Here is a 21,680-nt window from a genome sequence, read left to right as displayed (position 1 = left end):
TAGCAAATCAAAACACCATTTTTTAATCAAGTTTATCTATTATTTCTTATTAACAAATTTTAGTTATTTGAAATAAGGTGTTTGTACACGTCACGGTAAATAAATTATGGATATTGGCTTATAAACACGTATACGACCATAGCACGAAGGAGGCAGAGAAAATATAACCGTAGAATTCCACTGCCGTGACACTTATTTTACTATATGTTGCCATCCCTTACATACAGAGCCTATAATATGAATGAATGGACACCAGTGAGATTCTACGATTATAGTCTTATAGTCAAACACTATTTACATACATAATATTTGTGTTCAGTGTTTGTGGAATATACATAAATCGGGATTATGAAATCCGTAAAATTAAGTCTCACCTCGTTTCTAGTCATGTTTTTTTTTATATTTTAGCTTGCTGCAAAACCCGCTTGGTAATGCACCCGACCACCTCACCTCTAGTGTGTGGGTTAAAATAATAAAGTAATTTAAACTATTTAATAAAATAAATTATGCTCTTGCGCATTGTCTTTTAGTATGTTTAATGTAATTTTAAGGTTAGGTAAATACTATCACAAGTTTGGATATGAGAAGTTAGTATTCTTGTACATTGTTAAAATTAAAATTCACTTTGTATTAGGGTTTCACAGAATATTAAGCTTAATTTATATCATGGTCGATAATATGGTGAATGGTTTGTATTATTTTTTCTGAAGAAAGCCACGATAAGCTTATAATTATGTATTTTATGATATCATAAGGATAAAAAGTCATAATAATTTTAAGCATAGACTATATTTGATGATTCATATAGTTTTATTACATTAAGAAAAAAATTACATTCTTCTGCCGATGATAATATGATTGCGTGGTGATATCTTCGGATCAAACACGGGCCGTATCTCGCAATGTAGACCTAAAACAACAATTTTAATATTGAGCCAAAATAAGAAAAATCTGATTTCGAGAATGTGCATGAACTCGCCCAAAACTGACATCACATCTCTCAAAATAGCCCAATTAAAACTTGTAGGTTAAGAAAATAATATTTACACAATTTTTTTTGCAAAGCATATAGTACTTATTCGTCGTTGTTTTTAGACGTATTACTGTAATTTAATCTTTCAAGTACCTTATTATGTTGTAATTGATTATAATTTGTAAGTGCCAAAAATATATCTAGTCTTGCTTTAGTATCAATGTTTTCTTGTATAAGTTGTACGTAAAAATTGTACTTATTCCATTTATGTGTCTTAATTTATTAAAAACCTTTATATGATGTTATTTGAAATTCATTCATCTTTTATGACTCTGCTCACAAAGGAACAATTTACCTAAACAACAGACGTAAATATCCTAATCAATATTTCTATAATGGATTGACAACGCCAAAGCGTCTAAAATTAATGATGGACGGATGTTTGTTAGCAGATATCGATGAAATTTGGCATAGATGTACAACATTGTCCAGATGTTTTTCTATACAATCATAGACTACTTATTAAGATTTCTTAAAATTCTGCCGGACATAAGTTAGTATTAGACTTACCATGTTCAAGGACATAGAGCATTCTGTCGAGAAGCACGAGAGTCTCCGCGAGCGGCGCGAGAAGCAGCCGCAGTGAGTACAGCAACACGACGAGCCGCCATTGCGACAAATATGCCTCGCCCGCGCACACCGCGCTATCGGACAATGTTACGTCCAGCCGTGACAGCGCAGCACTGCAATAACTACAACTGTATTACTATAATTGTTGCCAAAGTAATTAACAGCAGTCAAATAAAGCAGTCCATTTGCTATGCTTTATTTCTAATCTACAGAATTAGAATTAAGCCTTAAAAGATGAATAAATGTTGTAACAATAACAAAATGGGTGTAATATTTTTAATTTGAACACCGCGAACGGACGCTACTGTACCCAGTTATATCTTATATATAAAATTCTCGTGTCACAATTTTCGTTCCCATACTCCTCCGAAACAGCTAGCCCGATTCTCATGAAATTTTGTGAGCATATTGAGTAGGTTTGTGAATCGGCCAACATCTATTTTTCATCCTTCTAAATGTTAAGTTGTTTTAATTCCGCGCGGACGGAGTTGCGGGCGACAGCTAGTATTTAATAATTTTGATTAAGAATGAATTATTTTGATGTGCAAATGACAAAACTTTGTATTTTATTTAAGAGTTGATGTGTATTAAATTCAATATTAAAATTAGTATAAAAGTATATACCTTTCAAAAGTCATGGTATTTGAGTGTTTAATGCTCCGAACAGGGGAGTGCTTCAATGCGGGATCATGTTCCACTAACACCTTCTCCAGTGCAGCTCTGAACGCATGGATCTAAAATAAAATTTCTACAAATACACCAACAAATTTACTTAGTAATGTTAGGAAGAAAATCCGACATTGTGCTGGTGCACGGCGCAACACTAGCCTTACTAGAATGTCGACGTTTACGTCACCCCCCTCACTAATCATTCTGACATTTGACATTGTAATGAAAGCGCGCCAAAGAATTCTAATTAATAATGCCCAAAAGTAATTATGAAATTTAACATTTTTGATTTTTTTGCCAATTTCAAAGGTTATTAATTCGACTTTTTTTGTTACGCGTCAGTTTTCTTTTTTCTCAAAATCTTTGTTTTTAAACAGAATAATGAGAATCAAATGGCAATGTTTACGAGATAAAAGTGTTCACTAATCCCATTGTAAGTCTATTAAAGTACACTTACCTTTAAATAATCATATTGCCCCTTCAGTAATCGTTCGGAATATGTCTCAATAGCATGACAAGCTATCTCTCTGCTATTATAAGATAGTTTACTACCCAACTTCTTAACATATTCGCTCATTGGATATCCATAAGGTTCAGAATCGCATGATAACTTCATATAACAACAACCAACAATGCAAATAAACTTAACCCTTTCACAATTAACAAAATGTTTAAGCAACAACGGTCCTAAATCACCGCACGGGTGAAGACCGACTAAGCCATACTCTGTAATATTAGCGGTTAAAGGCAGCTGAAGCAACTGCTCAGGAGATGTTAATGTTAAGTTTAAATGCGTAGGTCGCTTAAGTTTAGACATCAACTCTTCTGACAGATGCTTCCTTGCTGTGTACTCTAGTTCCAAGTCGAAAGTTCTGGAACAATTAATTTCAAGTTATTACTGTAGTAGTAACTACTTAATATCTTACTTTTACTAATTTTTTTTAATAACAGAAGGGAGCAGACGAGCAGCGGGAACTTTTACTAATTTTATAAATGCAAAAGTTCAGATGGATGGACGGATGTTTTAAGGATGGATTCGCGGGCGACAGCTAGTGAAGAATAAAAGAACAATTGACCAACCTGGAACTACAGTGTTCTATGTAACATTTTTGGCTAAATCCTTGAGCATTTTAAAAAATAAAAATTATAGACAAATCTTTAGTTCTAGGTTGGACAATTTAAACACTTTTCATATATTTTGTTATGTTTTTAATTGAGGTTCTATGTATTTATATCAAATTGTATATTTATAATAATGCCAGTCAACTACAAAATGCATAATATGTAGTATTCCATAGTTGAAAAAATAAATAAAAAAAATTTAATGATTAATGTTAGCAAATTGTACAGACCTAGCTTGCTCTGTTAATTGTGACTGACATTCGATTCCCATTGTGTGTAAATCGTATTTATAACTCAAAACCCGCATGAGATGCCCCAAACCAGAACCAAAATCCAGAACGGCTCCACAATTACTTATTTTTGCTGTTTCATTAACAATCTCGGCCATTAAATTTATTTCGTGCCTTTTCTTTAATTTCACATGTTTCAAGAACAGGTTCTTTAATTTAGGATTATTACCAATCTCGGATTGCGGAAATTCTTCTAAATTTTTAGGTTTACAGTTAATATTTCTTTCTCGAGATATGCTTAAAGTGTGGGCACATTTAACTAATGACAAAAAAGATAATGGTAGCATATGTTTTGTTGGTGCACCTGATAGAAGGGTTCCCATGTCTTCGGGATCCATAGCTTGAAGACTTTCGCACCAGGATTCTGGAAGAGTATCCCATTGCTGGTCAACATAAAAGTCCTGCAATCATGTTAATTTATTAAAGATGGAGATTGTCACGATTTCTCATCAGACATAAATTACATTTACTGCTCATCTAAGTAGACTGCTAAAACTAAAGATATTTTTTCGGATTTTTATAATCTTTAGGTCACTTATTTTCACTACAGTCTTAAGAACATCTAAGTAGGCTTATATAAATTCTTATGAATTATAATTTTTTTTATTTACATAGATTATGAAGTCACGTTTTGGACTTGCGCAGAATTCCAAGGAAAATATTCATGATTGTTTATTGTTTTACCTGGGACAATATAATATACATAAACGTTCATGTGACCTTATTATTAATTATAATTTATGTAAAACTTTATAACACTTACCAAGAGATACATATTCAATAACCATTCATAAATTTCCATTAGTTTTTGAGTCATCTCAAACTTCCTCTGAACATCTTCTTGTAACACCATTTTTAATGACACGACGATTTAGGTCTACCGTGAAATGGAATCTATTTAACGTAGCAATAGTCGATGTGCTGGTAAGAAATAAGAAGAATTTACTAAAGCTTGTATTTAATCTGAAACTATATTTATAATTATAAAATAATGATCCGATCGAAAGCTGTTTACAAGCTGTCAATGTCAGCGAGCAGCTGTCGAGTCGACACTTGCAGCCAACTAGTGCTGCCATTCCAGAAAATGTAAAGTGCTTACATAATCTGAATATTCTACCAGACATGGGAAAAATATGCTTGTAAATCCGCTATGTCTCCTGATCTTAACTTTTCTGTGAATCCCGGTTGTGTAAGTCGATTCTAAATTTGTATATTTTTAGTATTTACAATTCTTTATTTCATTTACGTAACTTTATCCCTCAAAAAGTGGTTTATTCGAAAATGATATTTTTTTTAATGTTTGTGTTCGTATCCGATCATCTGAAGCCGTGGTCCTTTTCTTTTTATTTGGCCGTTTATTGCAGAGTACATTTTAAAAGATGTTTGAAGAAAAAAATATTCCATTCAAGCTTTTACATCTTTATTGTACATAATATGATATTATTTATTCATATGCAAAGCAATCACAAGGTTTGAAATACTTTCCAATCATCGTGTACAAGATTTATGCAAAATTTAGCTGCACAATTTGAAATTAAAAATTGTATAAAATATTACTTGTGGCAATGTGTTTATTACATTTATTGAATTTATAAAGGTTGAATTTAAAACAATTACTCTGCAATGCAATATATAACAGTAACCGCAAAAACTCAGTACGAATTTTCTTAATTCACAATTTCATTTTTTTTCATATTAAGTGATGAGATTCTCTGTTTACAAATACAAAATATTTTTTTATGTAAATACATTACACAGTATTTAATATAAAATCAACTATTAAGAGTTACTAATTCGTTACTCGAGACTCTTCAAGATGCTTGTTTCTAATATTTTACATGTTTTCCCAAATAAAACTAATCACTGAAAATGACTAATACTATGTAAAACAAAAAAATGGCACTTACAATTAAAAACTGATAACCATAACAAAAAAAAAAACAATTGAGCAATTTAATGTAACATACCATAATACGTACAAACTAAATACAAAATGCGTGTAAAGCGCACTCTCAACATGTCTTTTATTTCAGATCTTGAATAATATCATTATATTTTAAAATACTTAATACGATAAAGGCGGTGAATTATATCTTGTAGTTTGAAGGCCTTACGCGATAAATTCTAAGACAAAATCTTTTTAGGAAACACGAAATTCGTTGGAAAATGTCTAAATCAACAACCTGAGATTCATTTTTTCTTAAGAGATTGCTTTCAAAACAGAACTGATCCCTATTATTTGGAAATTTCGGGAACGCTTCCGTACAAAAGTGCGGATAGTAAGAAAATTCATGTTCAATATCAATATAAGTGTACATTCTAGAGACATCTCGAATTTCCTTTTCCAAAGAGCAAGGAGATGCGATATAAAATCTATACTGCCTTTTATATTTATGTAACAATCTTTCAGCATCAGTTAAAACGTCATCTATTTTTTCAAACAAATCCTGTATTGGTAAGGACCCATATTTATTAATGAATGTTGTCGGAGTCAATCTATACTTGCGACCTGTTTTTTTATCTTTCCATATTTTTGTTGTACTTTCCAATTGTAATAAATAACTAGGGATACTGTAGCTGTGTGTTGTAATAACATGAGTATGCACACCATAGTAACTTTTTATTTCTTTATGCAAGGTATTGGTGAACGGAATGATTCCACCTTGATGTATAAAACCGAAAAATATAGTAAGCAAAATGTTTACTATATACCAAGTATAACATAGAGTATTCTTTAGTCTTCGCTTCATCGTTGTATCAGATTCGTTAGGATGAAGATGATTCCCGTACAGGTAAATTAGGGGAATTAAAACGGGGATGATAAACCTTGCCTCTTGGTGTGGGATGAGGGATAACAATGCCACAGGAGTTACTAAAGAGAATAACATGAGTCCTGTAATACTTTGTATTCTTGGCAATTTACTATACTGTCCACGAATGAACCTGAAAAAAACAGAATAAAATATTTCAAATCTATTAGTGTGCATGCTTTCTGAACACTTATTTGTTTAAAAATATTAATAATAGTCCGCGAGAATTTAAAAAAAAACTTAATTATGTGTTCCTCCAGGCTGTGTTCTATATCTATGGCGAATTTCTGCGAAATCTATGCAGCCGTTCTGGAGATACTTTCAAGCAAACATCCATCACTCCAAACATTTGCATTATAATATTAGTAAAAAGTAAACTAATCAAGCAATAATTGTTATTTTTTTTTATTTTATGCAATTCTTTCGTCGTAAATGACAAACAATACACTTATTCAATACTGTGAATGGGGACAGAAACAATATTCACAACAATAGTGAGTCTTTTTATTTTTTACATAATTAGCATAAGAAATTAACAACACCATTTTCTTCATTGTTAATTAAAGTTGTTATGTAAATTTTTCATCTGAAGAAACGTAAACAAATTAAAATTGCAGATTTAAGTGAATACAGTTTAATTTTAATTGACTAATATAAATGTGTTTAGATTGTTGGCTGGATGTTTACTGGAAGGCATCTCTAGAATAGCTCAATGGAACTTGATGAAATTTAACATACATATAGAACATAGTCTGGAAGAATACATAGGCTACTTAGTAAAGTTTTTAAAAACCAAATGGTCATAGTAGCGGGCAAAGGCTAATATATAATAAAAATAAAATTACCTGTAAGCATTGCCAGACAGAGTGATGAACGCAATTATTCCCAAAACATTGAATAACAGGGGTATGTTGACAACCAAATGAAGCCAATGGGGATGTAACCCATGTTCCTTGAGATTCCTTGTATCCATGTTATATCTGAGGAAGTTTAACGGAGTAACAACCCAATTGTCCCACGATAGCTTCAGAGATTCCACCTCTGCACTTGTCAGGTAACCATAGTAACAAGAATCAACTAATATAAGTATTAGTGCCATCGGTACACCACAAAACATGAATGTGAATATTCTAAAATGAAAATCTTTAAAACTAACAACTTTAGATCCTAATCCTCTATGCAACCAGAAGAAAACTGGAGCGAAAGCAAAACAAATAAATGTTGGACGGTTAAATATACCAATTACAACTAAACTTGCAAGAATAAATACCCTATTTAAGGAATGTTCAGGCAAATGTGTTTTAAGTTTAAAAATTTTTACTTTCTCCACTGGAGTTTCTGCCTGTTTATATTTCTCAGTCAGGAATTCATCATGATAGATAACTTTATCTGATTTATACATACATTCGGCAACTAATAGAAGTAGTAAGGAGAAGAATATCATTTCAAATGTATTGGAAAAACTTCTACAACAATAGACAAATACCACATAAGAACTTGCAAATATTTTTAGTCTATTCCTAAAATTTTGACCATATAGAACACATATTTTGTACAAACAATAATCATTTACCAGAGAAAGAAGACAGATAAAGAGTCTAGGTATAGTCAACAAGTAATATGGAGTTTGTAAATCAATGTTAAAATAGGCTTTTGTGTATGGATTCAAGACTTTTATGAAAAGTAGCGGCAATCCAAGAATCATCTTTGGTACAAACATATTTCTGATTGGAAACTTAGGATTGAACTCCCATGTTCTAGCAACATCAATTGTGAAGATATCACCTGAAAAGTTACAAAATTAATTACATTTACACACTACATTTATTTTAACATTTAGATTAATAACTCATTTTCTTTTAGTTAAATAGTATTAATATAGTATAAAAAAATCATAGATTCATAGATATTTCATAAAGTCAATAGTTTGTACAATAATTCATAATTTTTTTTGAATAAACGAATAAAAAATGTTTTTGTTAATATATTCAGTCTCGGAAATGATTATTTAAATATTACTATTAAATATTTATAGTAGTTAAGTATTACAATTCCTTACCGGCAATAACTTCCACATTTTGAAAGAATTCATCAGGATGTATGTAGCCCAACTGCGGTAGTAAAGTTAAAACAAATCTTGTAACCACTAACAACCAATACGATAAAGGTAGTGTTACGGGTTTTCTGAATGAAATAGCCTTAAATATTTCCGTTTTTAAAAACATTTTATCTTGGTGCTACGTGACGAGGATGTTGATATTGTTTGAATGAAGGTATATAGTCCATTGAAATGAATTTATTCCATTTAAAAACGGAAGTTTTCAATTCAATTGGACATTTTTCATTAAGAAATGACAGTGACAGGTAAATGTAAATTACAAGTTTGACAACCAATTGTCAACTTAATACGCAAGAAGATACGTATTTTATATACTCTTTGCGCAAGACAAACATTAAGGTGTTGCTTAATGAAAAAAAGGCAAAAATGATGGTCAGTTCTAAACATGTTTGTTATTTGTTGATTTACCCTTAAATTCACATTTTGATGCGTCAAATCATTGTTTAAGCTGTTTGGTATGTAATGTTTACCGAATCGCATAAAATTTTCATTCTTTTGTACAATTTAGGTAAAAAATAATCGAATACTGTTTTATGATGCCTTTATTAGTTACATAAAATTTAGATAAGTAGCGAAAAGTACATAAAATAATTCCGTAATAGTTTAATCATTAATACTGGTTCTGATTAAAAAAATGCACAAATTCACATTAGCTAAAGAGTACATACAACTTTAATGGATTCCAAAAGTAACAATAGACCACCATATGCCACAACCGACTACAAGATATATTCTTGTTATAAAACAAAGAATTTGAGTATCAATCAAACCCAGGACCCACGACTTAAATTCTAAGTTATTAACCACTAAGCTACTTTTGATAATTTTCACTGATAGTTTAGTATTTAAAAAGTGACCTAAGTTATTTAGTTAATCTTTTTAGCAATTGATTACAGGAGCTATTCTACTAGACATGAATATTTATGTATACGAAATAATAAATAAGTAGACTAAAGAAAGCACCAACTCATAAACAAACAGTATGTTATGTCTTGTTCATTTATACAATTGCCGTCGATAGTCGAACCTCTATAAGCGAGCGTCTTTGTCCGGTCTCTTACTCTCGTTTATCCTCGTTCGACTGTACAATATAATGTTCACTGTTCACAATTTGGAAAAACGATTTAAAATGAGACCAAATCTAATTAATTTGTGTAAGTCTATACTATGAAATTTAAATAATAAAAAATGATATTAAATTAGTTTAAATGTATCAATACGATTAAAAAATAACTGGCCAATATAATTTAATGCATCTTATAGTTAAGAATTAAAAATAAGTTAAATAATTAGAATATAATAAAATAAATATAAACTAATAGAAATAAAGAGGGCGGTTTCATTGCCTTTATATTATAAAAGTTCAATAAAAATAAATATGGCAGGTTTACTAAGTTTTAATTTAAAGTTGCATTATTGGTAGATTGGTATAGTTCTTTTCAAATGAATCCTTTTATTCCCTGCTACAAATGACATTGTGTTCTGTGCGCGAATTTAAGAGCCACCAAGATATCTGATAAATACTATACCAATGTCACAATTAAAATGAATTTAATATAAAAATTTAATTGCGTATTTTTTAATTGCTAAATTTTTTTTTTTAAATTTTATACAAAAAATACTAAAAACACTAATTTTATAATACTTTGCAGTAGTCATATTAAAAATTAACTTTTTTTTATCCGACTTATCCAAATGTATGGATATGATATCTTAGGGATATGATGTGCATATAGATTCAATCGGAATTTTTGTTTATACATTTTTTATTTACTTAAATTTTTATATCGATTAGGTCAGTCATTTGTGCGAGTTTTTTATAATTAATCAATAAAGATATTGAAGACATCGTTGCTAGTAACAATAGGATACCTTTTCTAAGGTATGCTGTTAAAAATATAAATGCATTTAGTTGACTTTAAAATGACTAATTTTAATTATACTATTAGTTGAAAAATTTAATTATTTATATATAAATACAGTAGAGCCTGTATAAGCAAGACTGGGACAAACGAGAGGCGTTATTCTGTTTTGGAGGCGACCACCATAAGCGAGAAACTTGAAAGAAAGGAACTCTCTATATGAGAGAAAAATATCGTGGTCCCTTAGACTCTTATCCAGGTTCGACTGTACATATAAATGTAAATATAATGCTAGTAAGTTAAATATAGCTGAAATCCGAAATTGGAATTTTATTATAATACATATTATTCAAGATACCAGGGCCGTATTAACATATTGGGCGCCTAAAAATAGTACGTTAGTGGGTGCCCTTTATATACCGGCGCCCGGGCGCCTTTATTATCCGGCGTCCGGGTGTCCATGAGCCAGGCGACTTTAATTATGTCATATGTATATCTGTTTTATAACACCAGGGCATATCTTCGCCGAATTTGCATTTATGTGCGTTGTTTTTAGCGTCATAGAGCAGTGGGTTGTCGACGTACGCGTCGCACACGTTACACCACACGGACAGATCGAGCAGGGAGAGGACTAACGCGTGTTGCGTTGCTCTGTGGTGCGCTTGCATGTGACCGTTTATACTGCGACCGCATGCAGTCTGGAACAAATTATAAGTTAGACCCTATTTCCACTGGCCCAGTTAACTATTTAGTGAAATCATCCCTTAAATAATAATTTATTCAAGTTAACTTAAATGTATTAATACCATTTTTACTATATACAATCTGAGTTGAAGATTTATGCAAATTTAAAGATGGTATAAAAAAAATGAATTCGATGACCTCAAAAAGCATGGCATCCGTATAATATTAAAGTAAAAAAAAGAAAATAAAGTTTATACTCACAACATAACAGTGTAAACACACCCAATTCTCATTCTTCTCATCGCATTCCACACATTTGACGCCTTGTTCAAACTTCACCGACTCTGGGATAGCGAACAGAGCATCTAAATGTGGGCACCACGGCACAGGCACCACTGCAAACATCTCCCCATCCACCAGAGCCTGCATATTCTCTGATAAATAATCCACAAGTGTTTGTTTCTCACTCTCTTTTTTACCTTTATCTGTGGCACTTTTAGAACTACCCTCACCGGAAGATTTGGAACAACCCGCATTTTTATCTGTGCGGTTATCTTCTTCATCATCAGTACCACAGTGTATACCATCCGTGCATTTGTTTATGGTCAAATTCATCATATCACTTTCCAATGACTGTAGACCATTGGATGATTTTGAAGTGACTTTCGACACTGACTTTTGCGGAACTGGACTACTGATGACCAAGCCTCTGGAAGGTGATGGTTTGTCTAGAATATTCTTTATAGGTAGGGCTAGTTGGAATTTGAGACTCTTCCAGTATTTCTGTTGAGTTTTGATGACGTTATTTATAGTTTCAATAGCGGACCAGTGGACTTCTTCTTCTGGGTTGTAATTAAACTCTATTGGATCTCCGAGTAAGGCTTTGGTGCACATTGTCATAGCGTACGAAGTGCTCACAATATTATATCCACCTTCTAAGCAGAGGATAATCTTACCTCCCGCTAATCCTTTCAGCATCTGTGTCATCCGTCCGTAGCATTCTGGCAACACTTTACAACCTGTTGGTGATACAAAATCAATTTTACATTTTTTGGCTTTAAAAGCATCTCAATTGAAATCAGAATTAATTTACTAGCTGTCGCCCGCGACTTCGTCCGCGCGGGATGAAAAATAGATGTTGGCCGATTGTCAGACCTACTCAATATGCTCTCAATTTCATGAGAATCAGTCAAGCCGTTTCGGAGGAGCATGGGAAAGAAAATTGTGACACGAGAATTTTATATATAAGATTATGCTGATCTAAATCTTACTAATATTATAAAGGCGAATGTTTGGATGGATGGATGTTTGTTAGAAGGTATCTTCAGAAAGTTGCACGGATCTTGCTGAAATTTGGCATAGATATAGAACATAGTCTGGAAGAAGATAGCTACTAATTAATTGAATTGAACATTCTTTATGGAGTTACAAAACTGTGTACTTTCTTACTTTATTTTCTAAATATTGCATAGTAAATGTATTTATAAAGCGTCAGTGGCTCAAGGGTTTTATCATTTGACTGGTAAGCTGCAGGTCCTGGGTTCGAATCCCGCCATGTACCAATGTGTTTTTTGATTTTCAATTTACATATGTACATTTATCCCACATTCTCACGGTGAAGGAAAACATCGCGATGCTGCATATATCTGAGAAGAAATTCAAAGATATGTGTGAAGTCAACCCGCACTGAGCCAGCATTGACTATGACTTAGTCACCCCTAACTTAGAGTAGGCTCCGAGTCCCTCGATGAGGACGGAAAGTGAGCTGATGATAATGAAATGTATTTAAGAAGAGTTAATTGTTAAAACTGACCTCCCAGTGGATCATTGATACAAGCATCGAACCCTGCAGACACAATCACCAGCTCCGGATTGTATTCGTATGCGATGGGCAGCACCACTTGTGTGAATGCCGCCATGTACTCCACGTTACCCATACCCCGCTGCAATACAATACAATAACTTACATAACACAATACTGAAAATTTTAACAAGTTTTTTTTATTCTCATGCAATAGAGATCAAATTTGAGTGAATTTTGATGTATCTATAATAATGTATTGGAAATTATATATATTGCAATTCTTATTCGCCAAAATGGCGAAGCGTTACCTACAGTCTGCAATTGCAACTGCCTACCTTTAATCGACAGAGGAGAAGATATACACAGATAAAATTTCCCCTTACTATGCATCCCCTCCTCCATCACATCCGTATCCTATCCTTTCTTTATAAAAAATCCAGTATAAAGGTACCTTATTCCAGGGAATGTTGACATTGTACCCCTCCCCCCTGCCCTCCCCCACAGCGCGGTAGTCCGCCTCCTGCGAGTGAGGGAAGAACGTGCCGTTGTCATACCGATGTATCGACATGTACAGAATCTGCAATACAACAATTGTTAAAAATATTAAGAAACCTATATTAAGGAGGTTGAATATTTCATTATCTATTGACCATAAATATAGAGATGTCAATGTCAAGTTGAAGTACAAGTTTTTGACATGTGTCAATTATTTTTTCATTCTTGTCTTTATTTTATTATATAAATTAAGTATAAGAAATCTACACTAAGGGTCATCCTTAGTGACCAACGAACAAAGTGTAGTAATGTTATTAATATTATAAATGTGAAAGTTTAGATGTATGGATGGATGGATGTTTTTAGAAGTTATCTCCAGAACAGTTCAACGGATTCCGATAAGATTTAGGACAAACGCAAAACATAGTCTGAAAGAACACATAGGCTACTTGATAAGTTTTACTTAGACTGCTAACTTACTTTATTATCATCATAAGTGATGTTCTGCGTGCCATTCCCATGATGTACATCCCAGTCCAGTATGAGCAGTCGCTGGACACCGTGCGCCTGCGCCGCGTACTTAGCCGCTATCGCCGCGTTGTTCAGTAAACAGAACCCACTCGGCACGTCCGCGTCCGCATGATGTCCCGGCGGACGCACCACGCATACACCAGCACCGGCCACTTTAGTCAACACTGCATCTACCGTCTATTGGGATATGGTTCAAATTAGCATACGCACAGGCAACGTTAGTCTTAATTTAATTTACTATCTAAAGGAATAAGGTTCAAGTCAGGATGCACCACGAATACACAACAGTTAGTCAATACTGAGTCTTCTATCTATAGATATAAGGTTCAAATTAGTATACACATGTTGAAATTTTTTCTGACCTGTAAAACACAGCCTGAAGCCACAGCTGCACTCTCCAGCGTATCCGGGTGGAAATACAGCGAGTTGTAATCATCTTTCTGGGTGTTTAGAAAGCGTAGTTTGGTTGTCGCTAGCTCTTTTAATCTAAAATACAATGTCCAACAATATTTTAACATCGAGAAATTGTTTGGTACTACTGCACCTCCGGCGGGGCAGCAGTGCGGTGGTCCCTTACAGACACCACCCGCCGCCCCACCGCCCCGCGCACCATACACTCTGCATCTAGGGAGGGGTCTAAGATATGACCTCTCCCTACACGAGTCGAGCCCCTACCAACGGGCTCCCCCCTAGCCGGGCCGTGGATAACGTAGATGCCACGGTCCGGTTGGGCGTAGGAGAACACCGCGGGGTTTAGTGGGTAGTCCGGTCTTGTTCCCAGGCCGGAAGTCCCACACGAAACCGTCCCTGCTGCCCCCGCAGCACGGACGGCGAAGTGCATAAACGCATTCCCCGCGTTAACAAAAAAAATATACTCTGCATCTACCTTTTGCGCTTCAGCACTCCGTGCGCCGACACATCAATCATATTAATCTATATTGTACATATATCTCTCATCGTATTACAATCAGCAACCAACCAGCCTTTCATTCCATCATACAGTCCACTCGCTCAAATACTTAAAAAAATATTATTCAATAGTGTTAAAAATAGGAACCAATCCTTGAAAACCACGTTCCCCTATCCACTATTAAACAGTGGACTAAAAAGAACATTTTTACGTTTGACGTCTTCGTTCGGTCAAGGTCACTGGTTTCTATACATGGAGAGGCTATAAACCTTGGTAATTCGTGTCTTTTTGATTTTCACCATGACGCTGACGGTTACGTATGCTAACGGTGGTGAGGATTGGAACAAATAGCTGTAAGTAACACCAACAGACGCATTTAAATCGGACAATTTATAGAGATGTGGATCAAGGTTATCTGGTGGTGTACCTATCTAGATGGTTCTGTGTATGCACGGCCAGTATCTCGTGGTCTGCGGCTGTGCGGGCACTCAGCGGGTGCAGACGCTGCAGCAGCCCGAAGTCGCGGAGACGCTCGTGGATACGCATTATACGCTCGGGGCATTCCACATGATCACTGGTTTAAAAATTTATTTGTACAGTATAAATACAGTATAAAATACAATTATAAATTTGCGTAACATTCAAAAGATAAAACGAAAAGTTTGAGCTGTAACTAAAAGACGCGATAAGCGATAAAAAAATTGTCGAATTGATACTTTGGTTTTTTTTAGCCTATATTAAATTTTTTGTTGAATATATTGTTTAGTTGGAGAATTAAACGAAAGTTACTAGGATAGAGCGTCGGTGGCTCAGCGGTCAAGCACTCGTCTTGCAATCTGCAGGTCCTGGGTTCGAAGCCCGCCATGTACCAATGTGTTTTTCGATTTCCGATTTACATATGTACATTTATCCGACGTTCTTACGGTGAAGGAAAACATCGTGATGCAACCTGCACATATCTGAGAAGAAATTCAAAGATATGTGTGAAGTCAACCAACCCGCACTGGGCCAGCGTGGCTGACTATGGCCTAATCACCCTTAACTAAGGGTAGGCTCCGAGCCCCTCGGTGGGGACGTATATTGAGCTGATGATGATGACTAGGATAATTTTAAAACAGATGTAAAATAAAGATTAAGAAAATTAAAAATGGATAGCACTTACGGCTCGCAGATATTTTTATGCTTGAGCATAGCTTCGTCATAAATGTAGCACACAGCATGCAGAGGTAATGACAGGTCCGTTACTGTAAAAAAGAAGTCTTGAAAGACAGACAGACGGATGGACAACTAAGTGATTCTATAACGGAACCTACCTTCATGAAATAACTCAGTTCTGTATATTAAACTGTTTTAAATTAATTTAAATAATCTTACCTATCCTTAAATGATTCAATCTATCTTCATTCTTCCGCTTTGTCTCAGCGTCTTGTATCGGATAGCAGTCTCTAGTAGCGAACTTGTCAGGTCTAGTTTCATCTCCCTCCCACTTATGGACAACTATATGCTTCTGTTTCTCTTCCCCGCTGATATCCAGTACGTTACCTACATGATACGTAGGCTGATACTTGAAGCAACGCCAATATGGCTTCTGCACGTAGATGCAATTTAATATTGATTCGCGTATCCTGGAAATTATTACAAAAATCTTCTGAAATCGATCTAATATTTCAAAGATGATTTTTATGTTTGTAAGGAAAAAAAATCAAAAACTATTAGACAAGTTTAAAAAAAAATAATCATACTATAGTAGAGACAAAACTAGAATGGTTACCTAAATAAGGGATAAAACTAGGTATTGGAGTTCTACACAACAATTAAAAAATAGGTCGACTGACTTATTGTTATCTCCCACCGAACACACGCCCCCTAGCAACGTAACTTGGATACTGGCACTATATTTGATGATCTCAAATTATATTAGCCTGGCTTTTTGATTTTTTAAGTTAACTATTGTATGTTTCCTACAGATGTGTATACTAACGAGTCACTAGGCTCTCCAGTTTCCATGAGCATTGGTGGCGGATGTCCCAGCAGCGTGCGCAGTGTGAGCGCGGCGCCCTCAGCCAGCGAGCTGAGGCAGTAGCCGCCCTCCAGCACCACGCACAGCGCGGGGCACACGCACATCAGTAAGTGCAGCAGGCTCGCATAGCATGCAGGACTCACTTGCATCTCACCCTGGATTACCATGGTAGGGGATATTTCAATATGAACTTGAAGTCCATATCGAAATATAATTTACATCTTTTTTCTTAATAATTTTATAAATTCGAATGTTTAGATGGATGGATGTTCATTTGAAGATATCACCAGAACAGCTGAACGGATCCCGTTGAAATTTGGAATAGATATAGAACATAGTCTGGAAGGACACATAGCTTACTAAATTAGGTTTTTTATTTCTGCACGGAGTCGCGGGCGACAGCTAGTCAATATTATGAAGAGGTTTTTTTTTAAATCTGATGGCGTAAATAATTTCTTTATTATTAGAATCCTATACGTGGGTTACGTATTATGATTTTTAGTCAGGCTCAGAATATTTCAAGGTCAAGTAAAATTGTACGAAACGGACCTAAAATGTTCTCTGTCCATAATGATTATTTGATATTATGATATTGGCTTACTTTTTCATCGCCCAAAGCAGAGTCAAATCCCGCGGAAACAATGAGGAGTTGCGGTTGGTACTGAAAGAGAGATATAAAAAAAGAAAAGTAATACCTCAGGACAGCCGATGGCAGCGTCGTAGCCCGCAGATATTATTATCAGCTCCGGTTGGTACTGTCGTCGTTGGGAAAATATATTTTGTTAACAAAACTAACTATTGAAAAAAAAATACTCTTTTGGGGCATTATTTAAACTTCGATTGCGTAATTTTAGGACTGAAAAAATATGAAATTAAACGCAAACTTGTCTGAGAACTCATTTCACATAACATAAAATGTAAAAAGCTTCATAATGTTATAATTTATTTCTGCATTTTTAAATAATACTGGCAACACACTATTAGTTTTTTAACGGTAGCATATTTTTTTTTTATTTTACAAATATTATAAATGTGAATGCTTGGATGAATGGATGGATGGATGGTTGTTTGTTTAAAGGTATCTCGAGAACGACTGCAAGGATACTGAAATTTGGCATACGTATTGAAAATACCTTGGAAGAAAACATAGGCTACTAATTCAGATTTTTTTTAACCAAGCGCGGACGGAGTTGCTGGCGACAGCTAGTTGTATATAAAATGAATCTTGTTCTTTGTCTCCATTAGATGACTAACCTCCAAAGCCATAGGCATGAGAAGCTGATGCCATATGGCGAGGTAGTCTGCGTCGCCCAGGCCGGTCTTGTTGAGCGGCACGTTGAAGTTGTACCCCTTGCCGCGACCCTCGCCCACGTAGTTGAAGTCAGACTGACGCAGGTTCGGCCAGAATGTACCATGCTCGTAACGATGGATAGAGAAATATACCACCCTGTATATTTGCGTTAATTTGTGAAACCATACATAAAGGTTCATTTAGACATCATCCGAAATCGTATGAACAACGCTCGGCAGTCTCTTCAAAGAGGGAAAAACGATTGCCAAGCAATGTTCGTATTAGGATTATTTCTAAATAAACTTCAAACAATAACAACCATCTCGGTAGTATTATTTTTGGGCGAGGTTCAATCATATTATTCGTATGCACGCAATTTATTTCCATAACATGACAATTTAAAATGCTATAGTAAAAGTATATACCTGTCGTCCTCATAGAACATCTGCTGTGTGGCTTGTCCGTGATGTACATCCCAATCAACTATCAGAATCCTGAATGACAAAGTACACAACATAATTTTACATCAAATACATACACTGACATAAAACAGTTCAAAGAGCATTGTCCACCATTAAGTCCGCATACAGAGACGCATTTCAAAAATCGCCACTCAAAAACTGAAATTATGGATCATCATCAGCTCACTATACGTCCCCACCGAGGGGCTCGGAGCCTACCCTAAGTTAAGAGTGACTAAGCCATAGTCAACGCTGGCCCAGTGCGGGTTGATTTCACACATTCCTTGAATTCCTTCTAAGATATGTACAGCATCACTTCTAAAAACAATCCGTGTACACTGTTTGCTTACCTACTGAGTCCTTTATTATCAATAGCATGTTTGGCTGCAAGCGCGACGTTATTGTAGAAGCAGTATCCGCAGGGCTCAGAGCGCATGGCATGGTGACCTGGCGGACGGATCAGTGCCGCACCGTTCTGCACCTCACCACTTACAATACGGTCTACCATGTCGATAGTAGAACCAGCAGCGAGTAACGCTAGCTCGTGGGTACTCTATAAGAAGCGGAGATTCCAAATTGAATACCAGAAAAAATCACAGTTTAGATGGATGGATGTTTGTTAGAAGGTATTTCAAAAACGGCTCAATAAATCTCATTGAAATTGGCATAGGTATAAAGCATAGTATGGAAGAACACATAGACTACTATAATATAAGGTTTTTTTTAACCCCGTACGGAATCGCGGGCTACAGCTAGTTTTTTTTTAATTTAATATTTTTATTAAAGTAGAGATCAAAGTATGCACTTCAACATGAGAAAAATCACGTTATTGTTCTTTATTAGGATGACATTTCATTTGTTAACTTTTTCGTTATAAGGAAGTTGCATAAAATTTGAGAGATTTTGACATAAATAAAAATTGTGATTAGATAAATGCTATTTTGATAAGCCTTAAAAAAATAACATTTTCCAAAACATTACGAGGAATTCCCCTTAAATACGCTTATTATTAACTTTAAATTGATGATAACACTAAGATGTGTTCATAGATAAAATGTTAACATTATGCAGATATGTTTTTTCAAAATGCACATCAAATTTGGCAGCCAAATTGAAAGCCAAATTCATTTAACATTTATTCATACATTTTTTTGTACATAAGTAATTTACCCAACTCAACATACATAATCAAGTAAGTTACTTATAATCCTTGCATGTGTGTGTGAGAGAAATGTTAATCCCTGTTATCAAGATTATTGTTTATGTAATATTAATTATATACAGAAGCATGTATATACTCACAGGATGTATATAAATAGCATCATATTTTGAGGAGACTTCTTCTAAATATTCAATATCGTTATTTTGATGTGTAGCCTCCAGAGTTTCGTACACAGACGGTGAGTGTAGGGTGAGAAGTTCTTCTTTAGTTGCAGCTCTTGGTGCATACTGCTTGCATTGCTCTATTAAATTCAACTCACGACATCTACAAGAAAACTTTAGTATGATATTCCTGTTTGTCTTTTGTCTATTTCTTACTAATGATATAAATGCAAAAATTTAAATGGATGGATGGATGTTTGTTACTATTACTAGGTATTTCTACGAACGAACTACGAAATGGATCTCAGTGAAATTTGGTATTGATACAGTCTGAAAGGACATATAGGCTTCTAATTTTCTTTTTAATTACATGCGGATGGATGTAACAAATTTATGAATTGCTTTATTAATTAAAAAAAAATGGTATAAACTTACCTCTGTAAAACTTCAATCAATCTTTCAGGACATTCTGGATAATTGTCATCCCACAGACACCTGTGCTCTGCCATACGAGGCTCCGTTACAAGGCCAGTTGGACCCTTGACTTTAAGTTTGGAATCCATTGCCTGTTTATAATTAACAGAAAAAACAACAATATTCTATGTATAACAAAATATAAATATACTTATAAGAAATTTTAACTACAATTGCTCATGTAAATTAAATTAATTTATTTAATAACTTTGTAAGAAATTAAACACTTAAAGTACATAATTAAATTATGAATATTTGAAAAAATTAAAAATTTGACTTACAATTTGGTAAAAGTCCTTTAACAGTGTATCAATAGTTTGTTTCTTCTTAAAATTCTTCTTCTTTGCAGCAATAACTACCGCAGATGGCTACAATATGAAAATAACATCAGTTATATTATACCTACTATCAAACAAGTCTGATAACAATGATAAACATATATGACTGTTTAAACTGAAATTATCTTATGTAAACAATAATAAATTTCTATTTACGCATACTATAATTTTATGCTTTTAACTTAAATGTATTTGTGTGTATACGGGAGTTTGCAAAAAACAATACTTTAATAAAATCTAAAAATTTAATTTAAACACATACTAGTATGATGTTTTATGTGTTATGAATTGCTTATTTTAAACAAATACTGGTTATAACCTTAGCACCTGCAGACATAGCTCTTGTTTGGATTTTTGCTTTTCGTGCACCGTTTCTTGTAAGTATATTTGACGGTGGTGTACATTTTTTACTCTCACCAGCAGAACGACGTTGCTGTTGCGGTGGTAGAGGGGTGGACTGGATAACCAAAGAAATAATTACTGTTGATCACAAACAAAACATGAATATTGAATTAGAAATTCTAACCATTGTTGTAAAACGTGCGCCGAATTAATTGCATGTGGGAGAAACAAAAATAAAAAAGTCTTTTAATTAATGCCAAATATATTCCAACATGTCATTTTTAATTAATTAGCAGAATATCTAAATTAAAAACATTTCCCCTTTTCCGTCGCAATTACTTTGACATTTGGGCATGGTCTTGACAGTTCGCTTTGACGTTTAGCTTTTTATAGTGGGACAAATCCAAAAGTTACGACATTGTTCAGCCAGAAAAATTCAAAACAACATGTTATCGAGACAAAATGTTTCTAATAGCTTTTAATATTTTACGGGTTAGTTTCTAAGGTAATTCAAGTTCAAGGTACTTTACAG

At 34.2% G+C, this 21,680-nt stretch overlaps 3 protein-coding genes across 5 annotated transcripts; all 3 read right to left on the bottom strand.

Annotated features, from left to right (window-relative positions):
* Positions 1 to 760: 760 nt before the first annotated feature.
* LOC106124027 (protein RRNAD1) lies at positions 761 to 4,699 on the bottom strand. Of its 2 annotated transcripts, none has more exons than XM_013320471.1 (6): positions 4,448 to 4,699; positions 3,625 to 4,085; positions 2,730 to 3,144; positions 2,228 to 2,337; positions 1,544 to 1,716; positions 761 to 910 (listed from the first exon to the last, which is right to left on the bottom strand). In XM_013320471.1, exons 1-6 carry the CDS (start codon positions 4,535 to 4,537, stop codon positions 831 to 833), a joined length of 1,329 nt encoding a protein of 442 aa, XP_013175925.1. In that variant the 5' UTR covers positions 4,538 to 4,699; the 3' UTR covers positions 761 to 830. The 2 variants fall into 2 exon arrangements, with proteins under 2 accessions (XP_013175925.1, XP_013175924.1); XM_013320470.1 differs by having other exon boundaries at positions 762 to 910; positions 1,544 to 1,725.
* Positions 4,700 to 5,103: 404 nt separating this feature from the next.
* Positions 5,104 to 8,870, bottom strand: PIG-Z (phosphatidylinositol glycan anchor biosynthesis class Z). Its single transcript, XM_013321932.1, has 3 exons — positions 8,554 to 8,870; positions 7,340 to 8,279; positions 5,104 to 6,627 (listed from the first exon to the last, which is right to left on the bottom strand). Exons 1-3 carry the CDS (start codon positions 8,717 to 8,719, stop codon positions 5,772 to 5,774), a joined length of 1,962 nt encoding a protein of 653 aa, XP_013177386.1. The 5' UTR covers positions 8,720 to 8,870; the 3' UTR covers positions 5,104 to 5,771.
* Positions 8,871 to 10,219: 1,349 nt separating this feature from the next.
* On the bottom strand, positions 10,220 to 21,524 carry HDAC6 (histone deacetylase 6). 2 transcript variants are annotated; one of them, XM_013321100.1, is made up of 19 exons: positions 21,333 to 21,524; positions 21,126 to 21,263; positions 20,750 to 20,836; positions 20,430 to 20,560; positions 19,974 to 20,157; positions 19,022 to 19,224; positions 18,636 to 18,704; positions 18,174 to 18,366; positions 17,521 to 17,580; positions 16,881 to 17,074; positions 16,274 to 16,524; positions 16,062 to 16,143; positions 15,327 to 15,473; positions 14,352 to 14,475; positions 13,939 to 14,166; positions 13,415 to 13,540; positions 12,973 to 13,102; positions 11,421 to 12,178; positions 10,220 to 11,173 (listed from the first exon to the last, which is right to left on the bottom strand). In XM_013321100.1, exons 1-19 carry the CDS (start codon positions 21,333 to 21,335, stop codon positions 10,955 to 10,957), a joined length of 3,327 nt encoding a protein of 1,108 aa, XP_013176554.1. In that variant the 5' UTR covers positions 21,336 to 21,524; the 3' UTR covers positions 10,220 to 10,954. The 2 variants fall into 2 exon arrangements, with proteins under 2 accessions (XP_013176554.1, XP_013176553.1); XM_013321099.1 differs by lacking the exon at positions 17,521 to 17,580 and adding an exon at positions 17,615 to 17,674 and having other exon boundaries at positions 10,221 to 11,173; positions 21,333 to 21,523.
* Positions 21,525 to 21,680: the final 156 nt, after the last annotated feature.

Source organism: Papilio xuthus, unplaced genomic scaffold, assembly GCF_000836235.2.
Source record: "Papilio xuthus unplaced genomic scaffold, Pxut_1.1 DF825946.1, whole genome shotgun sequence".
NCBI classification, from domain to species: Eukaryota; Metazoa; Arthropoda; class Insecta; order Lepidoptera; family Papilionidae; genus Papilio; species Papilio xuthus.
The sequence above is the reverse complement of the archived record's forward strand: the minus strand, read 5'-3'. Positions and strand labels throughout refer to the sequence as shown.

What these genes read in the sequence shown, in the direction of transcription:
- LOC106124027 (XM_013320470.1), bottom strand. Translation starts at nt 4,537, where the DNA reads ATGGTGTTACAAGAAGATGTTCAGAGGAAGTTTGAGATGACTCAAAAA. An exon ending in TATTGAATATGTATCTCTTG is followed by an intron (nt 4,086 to 4,447) that starts GTAAGTGTTATA and finishes ACATGATTGCAG; the next exon opens with GACTTTTATGTTGACCAGCA. An exon ending in CAATTAACAGAGCAAGCTAG is followed by an intron (nt 3,145 to 3,624) that starts GTCTGTACAATT and finishes TAATTGTTCCAG; the next exon opens with AACTTTCGACTTGGAACTAG.
- PIG-Z (XM_013321932.1), bottom strand. Translation starts at nt 8,719, where the DNA reads ATGTTTTTAAAAACGGAAATATTTAAGGCTATTTCATTCAGAAAACCC. An exon ending in AAATGTGGAAGTTATTGCCG is followed by an intron (nt 8,280 to 8,553) that starts GTAAGGAATTGT and finishes GTAACTTTTCAG; the next exon opens with GTGATATCTTCACAATTGAT. An exon ending in CTGTCTGGCAATGCTTACAG is followed by an intron (nt 6,628 to 7,339) that starts GTAATTTTATTT and finishes TGTTTTTTTCAG; the next exon opens with GTTCATTCGTGGACAGTATA.
- HDAC6 (XM_013321100.1), bottom strand. An exon ending in CTATGTCTGCAGGTGCTAAG is followed by an intron (nt 20,837 to 21,125) that starts GTTATAACCAGT and finishes TTCATATTGTAG; the next exon opens with CCATCTGCGGTAGTTATTGC. An exon ending in ATTGAATCATTTAAGGATAG is followed by an intron (nt 16,144 to 16,273) that starts GTAAGATTATTT and finishes TCTTTTTTACAG; the next exon opens with TAACGGACCTGTCATTACCT.